The sequence below is a fragment of the Poecilia formosa genome, unplaced genomic scaffold, assembly GCF_000485575.1.
Source record: "Poecilia formosa unplaced genomic scaffold, Poecilia_formosa-5.1.2 Scaffold19, whole genome shotgun sequence".
NCBI lineage: Eukaryota > Metazoa > Chordata > Actinopteri > Cyprinodontiformes > Poeciliidae > Poecilia > Poecilia formosa.
Window position 1 is genome coordinate 1,489,991 of NW_006799958.1, and position 11,933 is coordinate 1,501,923.

General features: G+C 40.6%; 1 protein-coding gene across 1 annotated transcript in view; it reads right to left on the reverse strand.

Annotated features, from left to right (window-relative positions):
- Window positions 1-9,672, reverse strand: part of fgf14 (fibroblast growth factor 14) — a 109,756-nt gene extending 100,084 nt beyond the window's left edge. Inside the window, exon 1 of the mRNA XM_007547183.2 lies at window positions 8,154-9,672. Within this exon, the coding sequence (XP_007547245.1) occupies window positions 8,154-8,361 (208 nt within the window). The 5' untranslated portion in view covers window positions 8,362-9,672. The remainder of the gene's footprint in view (window positions 1-8,153) is intronic.
- Window positions 9,673-11,933: the final 2,261 nt, after the last annotated feature.

The following is an 11,933-nucleotide window of genomic DNA, read 5'->3' on the forward strand; positions in this document are numbered from 1 at the left end:
GTGGCTTATTGGGAAGAATGAAAGCCAGGTGTGAAGTTTTCATAGTGGCAATTTGGGGAAACTGTGCGATCTGCTGCTGTTGGTCCACTTGTTTTATCAAAGTCAGAAATGTTTGAAGCACCTAATGATTTTTTTCTACTGACATGCTTTATAAAGATACTGACTTTGTTTCCCAGCAGGACTTGACGTCTGCACACACTGGCAAAACTAACACCTGGTTTAATGACCAAAGCATCACTGTGGTTAATAGTCGAGGACGCTGGCCTGGCCTCAACCCCACAGAGAGTCTGTTGTCAAGAAGGAGACGAGAGACACCAGACCAACGATGCAGATCAGCTGAAAGTTGCAATTAAAACAGGTTTACCTTACTTGCTGTAGACAGACAGAGTTTGTTGTAAATCAGCTGTACTGCATTGATGCAGTAATTCATGCATATTGGACATGCTTTTCAATATGGTGACAGTTTCTATGTTGGAATCCTTTTGTTAGTATTGGGTTTATGGGATGTCTGTCCACAAAATGTATTTTTAGGGTTTCTTTTACTGTCAGGCATGAAAATGAAAATAAACCAAATATATCATTCAGTTAATAATTGGATAGTCTTGTTTATCTTTTTTTTTTTTTGACGAAAATAAATTTTCAAATTTACTAAGATTCCCTTTTGCTTCTTTTTATTTTTTAAATTTCTTTCCAAAGTGCATTGTGGACAACAGGTTCTTCCAATGAAGTCCATATGTTATTATTCTCCTGAACAAATAGTCTATGGACTATGGAAGACTGAGCATCTTCAAAATACCCGTTTTTAAAAATAAAAATTATGTCTCACACATAATTATTCTACTTTGAGAAACCCTTTTTTTTGGTACATGGAAGTAGTACATGCTTTTCCCCTTCTCTTTTCTGATTTGTATGTAAACTTGATTGCCTCTCAGAGGGGAGTGGAATGGCAGCCAAGAACTTGATTCTTAAAATTCCAGCAGGGCATATTCCACAGGAGCAGGATATACATAGTCACAACTAATTCACTGCAGAAACTGATCATACCACTGCCATTACTACACCAAGAGAGATGAAAATGAAACAGGCTCTCTTGTTGACCTGTAGCATACCCACTGCACCAACACATGACTTCTCTCCCTGTGAATTACTCTGAAGAATGACTGGAATCCCTGAGTTTTTGTTTCTCTATGAAAAGTCAATCATGACCTAATTATCCTGAGACTAAAAATATATTTTGCGTTTGTAACAATGGCTCACAATTATCTTGTGCCTTTTTTATTCAACCCAACTGTAAGGGCATGTGAGAGTGTGGCTCAAAAAATATGTTAACATGCATTCTTTGGCTGATGATTTTAGGATTTACTGATTTTCTTCAACACATCAGCCATTTGCAAACCTCCTGCAATGTTTCTGTAGGAAACCTAGCAAAATGCAGTGACGGTTAGAGGAGGAAGTTTATAGGCAGCCCTGCTGTTTTCTGTAATTGTGAGAGTTCTTGTTTTAATCACGCCCGTCTCTTAATTACACTGCCGTCTCTTTGTTTCCACAAAAACCTGGTTTCGGATACAGGCAATATTCTGGAATAGGAAAAACTGCATTTGGGAGGTCATGTTTTGAAATGAGAGCTGTAAAGAGAGAGACCAGCACCAGAGTTTCTTACGGGGAAAATGCTTCTTAGCGGAGGAAAAAAAAAAAAAAAAAGCACAGTAAAAAAAAATGACTACATTCCAGCTTGTAAATTCATAAAGCTGACATGACAGGCAAAGCTTGAAGATACGTGCAACACAACAAAGCAGCGTTTACTGTGGCGAGCCAAAGGGAGCTTTTGTTTTGTTCTTTAAAAAGCATTAACAGCCTATTCATAAAGCTGTCAGATATAATTTATCACTAAAAGGATGTTTAGTTCATAAACAGGTGGTGCCAAAAATTGCTCCACTCAACCAAACTAATGGTCTTAATTATTTGTTGTCTTTTTTTTTTTTTTACTTATTCAGTTGATTTGACATTTTAAGCTGCTTTAATTTGTCTTGTAAACATTTTTGGAGTATTAAGATGAAAAATGTTAGTCTAAACTTCTAAGCAGCATGAAAAATATTCACCTTTATAACAGTGGCATCATTTCTCATAGAATTTGGGAAGAAAATCCAACCTGTTGAGCAAATTAATTAGCAAGACAATATTTTTTTGTTGTCATGATAATGGTAAGAAATCTTCACTTTTTGCGAAAGAGTAAACTTAGCAATTCTTCTATAGTACATTTTAACTTTTTTAAAGTTTTTTTCAGAAGGAGTAGTTACTTTTAACTAGCAATTTCTGGTGTATAGATTTGATTTGACAGCTGAAAATTTTATTCACTCTTCAAAATAGGAAAAATAATAGAATATAGCATTCTAGGCAAACGTTGAGTGATCTTCACATGCCAGGAAAACAACAACAAGATAACTACTCACCCAAAAAACCTGCCCACCAAAAAACCTGACCATAGAGTGAGGACAATAAACTTTTAAACTTAAAAAAAAAAGTTGCAAATTTCCAAATAAACAGCGACAAATAGGGCTGGACGGCGACCAGATATATCGTGATAGCCACACACAGTAAAGAAGGTGGTAAACATCATAAAATTAGTGTCACAGAGCAGAACAGCAACAAAGACTTGGAGTCACTGAATCTCCATAACAACCACTGCACTACATCTACTTGTCATTTAGTTATTTGGGGAATTAATATATGGACAGGGATGTTTGATAAAATGCATGGCTTTTTAAAAGTACTAAGATAATTGAAATAAGAATGTGGTGCCGCAAAGTTTAAAATGGGTCACTGTTGTGTTTTGCCAATAATTGTGTGAAAGCGAGCTATTTCTGCTGAGAAATGATTACTGTATGACAGTGTCTGCTGTCCTTCGCCAAGTTTACAATAATCAGGTCACAACAAAACAACCCTGAATGCTGAAGCTTTGGTTGGTTTGACGCCTCGATCTCACACACACAATACCGAAATTGAGTTTAATTTGCAATCCCATGACCTACTATGAGAAGAAGTCCTGGGTGTTTTGTGACCTGCACTGTCGCTTCTCTGTTACAGAGCCACTGCTGCGCAAGTTTGAGGAAGCCACCCACTGATTTCACACATTCGGTGCAAGGCTGCTCTTTGGAGAAACTGCCTGTTTAACATCTACATTTTTACAGCATCCCCAACCTGAGCTATGTCAATGAGTACCAGTCAAAGATCAGCCTCATTACGCAACGCAACTTCAGACTTAACTTTTCCCTCTGACATTTGCAGTAAAACCTCTCAATAAATCCCTGTCATTTATAACCACGGAGTGTGCTATTCTCTGACATTCTCAAAGTTTCACAATGGCATCTGTGCTGACATTGGCACAGTTGTCACTGCTATAAAAGCTGCAGGGTGAAACTGTAATTTCATATTTTCTCTTCAGCTGGTTCTTTGGTTAATCGACTTAATGAAGTACGACGAGACATGTACTGACGCCGTTATGCTACGGTTAACATAAGGGGGGTAGGTTAGATTATGCAGAACATGTGAAAGATATGAAAAATGAAGCTGCAATCTGGACGGAAAGCGATGGCATTGTTGTAGAATACGAACAAGTCCAAGAAGCTTTAAATCAAAGCAGTATGCCAAAGTAGATAATAAGGAGACGGTTAGGAATAAACTATTTTCAAAGATATTCCAATATTCCAATCCATTTAATGATGGTGATCGAACCCAAAATGAAATATGCAGACCACATGTAACATATCTCTCTATTTGTCATGCAGTAATCAGGTAAAACATCGGGCGTTACATGTTGCTGCAAATTAACGCGCTGACCCATTGAGGCAGGGTCTCCGCTAAACCCACAGTGGTGTCTGACACCAAGATGTTGCAAATCCTTTTAGTGCTATCAGTTGTGTGGTGGGATCTTCATGAATGAAACTTGTTTGTGCAGCACATCCCACTGATCTTCAATTGGATAAACGCCCAAAGCTCTTTGTTTCGTCCCAGAAGCTTTTCTTGGCCGTTCTTGCTTTGTGACAGAATGTATTATTCAGCTGACAGAAGCCACAGGTGATACTGTTTCCATGACAAGGTGTGCAACAAAACCTAGCTAGGTTTAATACGTCAAACTAACATCCACATGGATGACGGCATCCAAAGTCAGAACAATGCCCGCTGCATCGCACTGGTTCCGCCTGTTGCTCATGATCCTGCTCTGATCCTCACATGCCCACTGTTGGTGCTTTCAGAGGTGATCAGTGATCAGTACTGACCCCTGATTAGTTTGCTGCAAGACCTACAGACTCTCAGCAAACTCCAATACACAACCTTCTACTGACACCACTATTACCTTCTTCAGTAATTTGAGCTGCAGCTGTTTGTTTTTTGGATCTGAACACATGGGCCAGCCTTTGCTAAGAATGAATCCAAATCAACGAAATAATTTCACAAGAAGAAAATAAAGCTTGCTAGAGTCCAGATATATTTTTGACAGAAAATACATTTAGGATCACCAGATATCTGCGTTAAGATAGACTTTTGAACAGAGTAGCAAACATAATGTGTAATTATTAATAATAAGCCAAGATATCAGACGATAAGATTTATGAACCCTCCTGATAAAGGATTAGTGCTAAAAGTGAATCAAAGAGTACTTTGACTCAAGAATAGTTCAAACATGTTCACATTTCTGCAAACAAGTTTGGCCAGTGCAACTGTACCGTCACACTAAAGGCAGAAAAGTTTAGGAAGGTGACCTGTTATTTTAACAGGGCTGTGCAAAACTTTTGAGATCTGCTGTTTGCTGAAAGACCTGCTGCTGCAAGCATATGCACAATAGCTACGCAAGTCAGCCAAGACAAATACATATTACCGTTTGCTATGGTTTGTAGCATGAGGATCAAAGTAATATAATAACAAGGAAATCAAAAGGATGCAAACACACTTTACAAATGAAAAGTGAGGCAAAGTGGAAAAATGAAGCTTTTAACAGCACATCAAAAAGACTAATAAACGTGGACATGGCATTGCATTGTGATACAAGTCAAGCACTATAGCAAATGTAAACTTAGTGTTGAGCAAACATTAAACTTTAGCATGTAAAACGATTAAAGAAAGAACGACGTCTGAGATCCAATGTTACCGTTTAGCATCAAGAAAGACGAGTCATATTGATACAGTCTGGCAGGCCAGATCGTACTGCGTTATCTCACTTTATGTTACTAAAAATACTCTTATCTGGGCCTTTGCAGCTCAAGTGCGGTGAGCAGTGTATTAGAAACAGTTCTCTGTACTGACAGAGAGCCACAAAGGTTTCACTGTCCTCAAATGCAAGATAAATTATTACTCTATCCAACTGTTTGTTTTTTTTTTTGTGTGTGTGTGTGTGTGTGTTTTAACTTTACTGGAACTGAAACTAATTGTGAGTGTAATTTCTCTGACTGCAGAATTAAAAAGTTTGTAGCTTTGAAGTTGTATAAAACAGCACAGCACCCCACTGACAGGCTGTATTCTAGCCTACATAACAGTGAAATAAACTAAAAGCTCCATCTGTTGCTTCCATACAAATGGGTTTTGTGTCCACACCATCAGTTTACAATTTAGCAAAAATTATCTGCGGAGTAAATATCGGTTACTCTCACTTCAAAAGGGGCAGCTTCAGATTTCAGTCGACTGGCACTTCAGTGTTAGCTTTAATTGACTGCCCTCTTTGTGTTGAAGTACAGGAAGCAGGATCATAGAGCAGCTTTTCGAAACAGCAGTCAGTCAGTCAGTCACAACTAGACAGTCATGGCCCAGTGCCAGTGATAATGTTTGATATGGATGATATGGCTCTCTGACCAGGACAGCATACCCTGGGGGAATGCATCAGCTTGCAGTGTAAGTTGCACATAAACAGGTTTTCATTTGCTTGAGTGCATGTCTAGTCTATGGGAAGCAGCAATCTGGTCAGTCATGCTCCATGATTGGGTAAAAACCCTAAAGTTGAGTGTAAACCACAGTGCTCCAGTAAGTGCTTAATTAAACGACAATACCTTTAAAAATAACAAATAAAAAAAAAAAAGATTCTGACACACATTTGACCATTCCTTGTTTATTATGTAAAAGACAGGATCAGCCACTAATTGAGGCTGATGCATGTTTCAATGCACCTGATCAAGTCAGTGGCAATAAAAACTAACTTTGTGTTGAAACCCCGATGCGGTTCAGCTGACAAAAAAGCGAGACAGCAATGATCTCTTGCAAAACTGCTGACATTTAATATTTGCAAACACGTCATATGGACCGAAGAAGCATAGATACAAGTGTTTTTATATTGTAAAAATGAACTAAAGGCAAGGAGCCCATTTGACCATCTCTGAGGACTTTACTACAAACTTATAATGATATGTCAATTTTCCACCTCAGGTGGCACAACTATCACTAATAAAACCAGATATAACCTCACTTCATAAACTTTGAACTATTCCTTGTTTAGAAACGAGATAAACTTGATTCTAGACTACCCTTTGGGCCTATGTCAAGACAGATTCAGATTTATCCAAACTTGCAAAAGAAGTTCTTAATCTATCAGATGCTTTAAAAGTCATGAACAAGACAAACTTGTAGCGGAAGACAGTTATTTTCCTTGCTGCCATTCGTTTTTCTCACTTTAAATATGCTATAAAATGTAACTATGAAAACATCTGTCCACGAGTATTTATGTATGATTATTTGGTAGTTATTTAACTGGCTGACAAAGTGCAAATACGTACTATACTTTTGTCGATCTGTCACATAATATTCCAGGGCTTGATTTTATATTAGCCCCATGTATAACTATGGCGCTTTGATGCAAAGTTAAGCATTTTTAGGTGAGATAGACTAACAACTATACTCTATACCTGAGCATGTTGTAAGGGCAAAGAGTCACGGTTTTAACATGGCAGTGTCATCGAGACATAACCCTACTACAGAGGGACGATGCCGTTGATCTACTGTACTGCAGTTGCAGCGTTCAGAAACTGTACTGCTGCTGCTGCTGCTGGGCACAACATCTCTACATCTGATGCATGAGGTTGACGCTGCTGCTGTCTTGCCTGCTGCTTTTTGGCAGCCTGTTGAGAAAACCAGAGGCTCCTGTGGCCCCTGAAACCAAGGAATAAGCAACGCTGTGCAGTGCACTTATGGTAAACACTACAGAGTGGCCAAAAAAATGATGGACGGCTCAAGCAACGGATTGGGAACAGTGTTGGTGGAGAGGGAGTCTCTGTTGCAACATGGAGCCTTGTTCGCACCTTTGAACCACCTGCCTTCTTCTTCCCACATAAGATCGACACAAAGTGCCCCCCCCCTCCTCCAAAAAAAAAATCACCCGCATGATGAGTACTGGCCCGCATTTACACCAAAGTGACAGACATGAAAGACTGGTCTGTCTCCTACTGGCAGGAAACACAGCGAGTGGAGCTCATTTAAGAAAGAAGGGATGCAGGGTAAAAGAGGAGGGTAAGGAGGGGGGGAGGGGGGTTGGATGCTGCTGCAGTCAACCCGACGGTGGAATAATCTAGTTAGCAGGAATCAGGAGGGGGAGAAAGGGGGAAAAAAAAGGAAAAGAAAATCTGAACCTCTGAGAGAACATCTAGCTTCAGTGTGTGTGAGCGTTTGCGGCGTATGCTTGCTTGCGTGCGTGTGTGTGTGGTGTGTGTGTGCGTGTGTGTGTGTGTGAGAGAGAGACGGAAAGAGCAAGAGTGAGCAAGCGTAATTTAAAAAGTTAGGAGATCACGGCGTTGTGGTGATGCAGGGAGGCGGTGAGGGGATGGGCGGGGGGGTTGTTGCTGTATGCGTGTCTGAGCGCTGCGTCCACAAACCTGGGCTCTCCGATACGTAGTAGCCGCACAGAATAAGTTGTATACCCCCCCCGCACCCCTCACTCCCTCACTCCCAGCCTCCCTCCCTTTCCTCTCTCTTTCTGCCACTGCATGATCCGCCGGCTGCATAAATATGATTGCAGATCCACAATACACACACACACACACACACACACACACGCACGCAAACAAAAACACCAATTTAACCCAGACTCTTTCACACTTAAACCCACACGCACAGGCATCGCGCCGGCTGACATAGAGACGAAGGAGTGTATATGCATAACATGGTGATGAGCTTACCACTTGGATTCTTGTTTTTCTTAAGACTCTTGCCACAAAGACACTGCAGCATATGCGTTCCTTTGCTGAAAATGTTCCAAAGAAACCACATTGATTTGGGCGAAGAGCAATCCAGTGGCTTATACACCCAGATATAGATGAGATCCTTGCGGTTGCATAATAACACAATTGGATCAGTTCCCCCTAACAAGGCTACCAGTTGGAACATAGAAGGAAAGAAACAAGTGGGCTATAGATCCAAGTCCCGTGCGCTTTCATTCAAAAGCAGTCAGTGTCTGTCAAGACTTCGGAATAATGGTGTGTTTTCTTCTCCCCTCTGCCGTGTGTGGAGGATGCCCCCTCAACTAGTCTACAATAGAAAAAATACTCTATAAATTGCATGTGTCGCAACCTGGAGGAGACGGGTCGTCCGTAAACAAACACAACTAACGTGAAGACGTGAAACCACGGCTGATTTCCGAGGAGAAAATCATTGCCTGTTAGTTCATCACTCTGAGGAGAGAGGAGGGTGGATCTGCACAGCATCAAAAAGCCAGGGGAGGATGCATCCTATGCACACACTGCTGCAACGACAGCCCCGGCGGAACGCCTCATCGCTGGCGGGACCGAGCCCAATTCACGTCTCGTACGAGGCGTATTCTTTGGAGAGGACATGTAGCGAGCACAAGCAAGCCCCAGTTTTAATTTCTCACAGATGAGGTCCCACGCCGCAGCGGTTCCGCGGAAGCCAGGTTCGGGCTCTTGGTGGTGTGTCCGTGCATTTCCCGGAGTGTGTTCGCGTCTCTTCCCCTCTGTGGGTTAATTTGCTCCAAGTCTTTTCATCACCACGCTGCTGACATCTCCGAAAAGTGCGGCGCGCAAGGGAAGGAGACGTTCGCATGAATTACCTCTGTTAGGAAGAGGCGGAGAGGAGGAGTTGAATTGAAAGATTGGCTTTCCATTACGTAAAACACGTGGTTTCTGCGCCGTCATATCTGTGATGCTCACAAGAAAAGAACAAAAAATAAATAAAAAATGGTATGAGGACTCACACGCCGACATCCAGTCGTCATAGACATGCCTCTATAATGTTCGTCTCAGAAGTAGTTGAACTTTATTCTGTATTCTTCTGCTTCCTCAGGTTGTTGCACCTGTGTGTGTCTAATCTTCAAAGTCACAGGCGCTAATGGACTCATGTGGTGACGCATTACGTGCAGGACTCTGCAAAACAATTCATACACCGTAAAAGGTCTTTCACAATGTCATGCAGTCGCACGCTTACATGTTGGGACTTTATGTGATAGAAAGTAGTTCGTAGTTATGAAAAGTATCCCTCAGTTCATCAATAAAAATCGTTAAAAGGGTTGGCACTCATTTCTCTTCGGCCCCTGACTTTGCAGAATCCCCCTTTTACGCAGTTAGAGCAGCAAAAGTTGATTCTGCGAAAGTCTATTACAGGTGAAAAACATCCCCAAAGGACCTGCTGCAAGTCTTCTAGGGTTATACCAGCAAAATAACTCAGAAAAATAAGATTGGCTGGAAGGTGCCCATAAATATAAATTTTCCAATTTATATGTATAGGAATACACTTATTTGAGTAAGAGTGTTTTGTGCCATTTTAGCTCTGAATTTAGCTCCGGCCATCTTCCCATCGAAGCCATCTGCAGCTCCCCCAGAGCACAGGCCCAGCTGCTTCTTTGATTAATGTTCTCCTTGCTATACGTTGGACTGGATGGTTATTGGTAGGTCTGCAGTTGTGCCCAACCCTTTCTATTTTCGGATGATGGATTGAAGTGTTCCACGAGAAGTTCAAAGCCTGAGATATTGTGTTACCTAACCCAGCTTTGACCTTCTTCACAATTTTATCCCCGACTTGCCCGATGCGTTCTTTGGTCTACTTGATGCTGTTTGTTCGCTAGTTTTAAGAAGCAAGCTCCTGAAGCTTTTTACAGTAGAGATATGATTGTATTTAGACTATGTGAGACAAAGGTGGACCATGTTCACCGTCTGATAAGATGGCTGAACGCAAACAAGCGACACACTATTTGGATTTTTATTGAAAAATTTGGAACATCATGAAGGTTTTAATTTTCTTCCACTTCATTTGTGTTGGTACATCATTTGTAATCCTGTTAAATATACACTGAAATTCTTCCTAACATGGCAGAGTCTGAATGTTCTGAATTGTATTTGTGTCAAAACAAGCTATAAAAAAAAAACATCAACAATAAGCTCTCTATAGCATATACCTACAAGCAGGCAAAGAATAAAATCAAAGTTTTTATCATCGTTTAGAGCAAAATAACATTTGAACTGTCTTTGTTTTGTTGCCTCTACCCATAGGAAAGAGAAACCGTCGGTGTTCCCCATAGTGTCTCTGCCGTCTAATTACTTTTCTCTCAGGAGTTAATGATTTTCCATCACAGTTGAAAGGAACATGAGATACTGTTTCCCTCTGGTCGGATCTCAATAAGCAATGAACAAAAGTGTGACTGTGTCTAAATGCATGCGCTTCGATTCTATCTGCATGGACTTGAGCAATTACAGGAAGTTTCTCAGAAACTGAAAATGAAACAAAAACTATTGTTTTGCTTCCACTGGGCTCAGAGTCATTTTAAATCTGTTTTGTTTGCATGGACTAATTCAAGAACCATATTCTTATTCTGATCAAAGTAAATGCGCTTTTTCATAAAAACACCCACTGAGAGTCATTGTGTTGCCATCAAAATACAATTTTAATCAGCCCTTAATGAGTGTTTCTAACCTTTCCAGTCTGATCGGCAGGAAAATGCAGCTCTCTTTTCTGGGAGATCTTAACAGTCAGGCATTCCTAAACATCTTGGCAGCATCTTTTGAGCGTGCTCCGTTGCCCGTTCGATAAATTTAGTCAGAGTAACTCCCACTAGTTCTTTGCTTCTGACTTCTTTTCTTCTTCTTCTTTTTTTTTTCCACAGGTGTTTGGGAGAAGTAGAAACAAAGAAACTGAGCGCCTCAGGAGAAGGAGGCGTGTTCTGTTCAGGTTGCTGGTATAGATGGAGGAAAAGAAAGACAAGAGATTGTTGTGAAGGTACAGCGTGTGTTCCTCATGCTCATCTTTAATAACCGAATCGCAAAACTGTTACCAGAGAATTTAGGACAGAGCATCTTTCTTTTTAGTTTTTGTTTTTTTTTTCTTTTCTTACGTCTACGTTCCAAATTTTACCATTCAGAAAGCCAACCTTCAGTATCAAACCAGAAGCAAAAAAATGCTGAAAATAATAGAATAAAAGACATGTCATTTCTTCCTTTTATGGGGATTTTCTGTAGAAATGTCTAGACATTTTATTTTTTTATTTTTATTTCAGACTTCCAAGCATAAATATGCATTGCTTTGTTTAATTCTTTTCCAGGCTTATCTTATGCAATCATAGCAAATAGTATACTTTGCTCATTTGAATTCTTGAGTTTTACATATTTTGCCCTCTACTGGGGTTTGTGGGTTATCTTAGTGATTTTATGCTATAGTGGACAGGAAACATTTACAGTAAATGGACAGGAAACAGGGAGGACAGAAAAGGGGCCGACATGCAGTAAAGAGAATCGAAGCCAGAACAAACTGTGTTGAGGACTGCAGCCTCTGCACAACTCACCCGCCCAGCACCTGGATAAATCTTTCCTTAGGGCAGTGGTTCCCAAATGTTTTCTCCTGGGCCCCCTGCCCCCAGCGGTTTCCATAGCTGGACATAGACAACAACATCGGTAGCCTACAGGTAACTTGTTAAGCTTAAGGTGATGTATTGATATTAGCTAGTCATCTTTTAG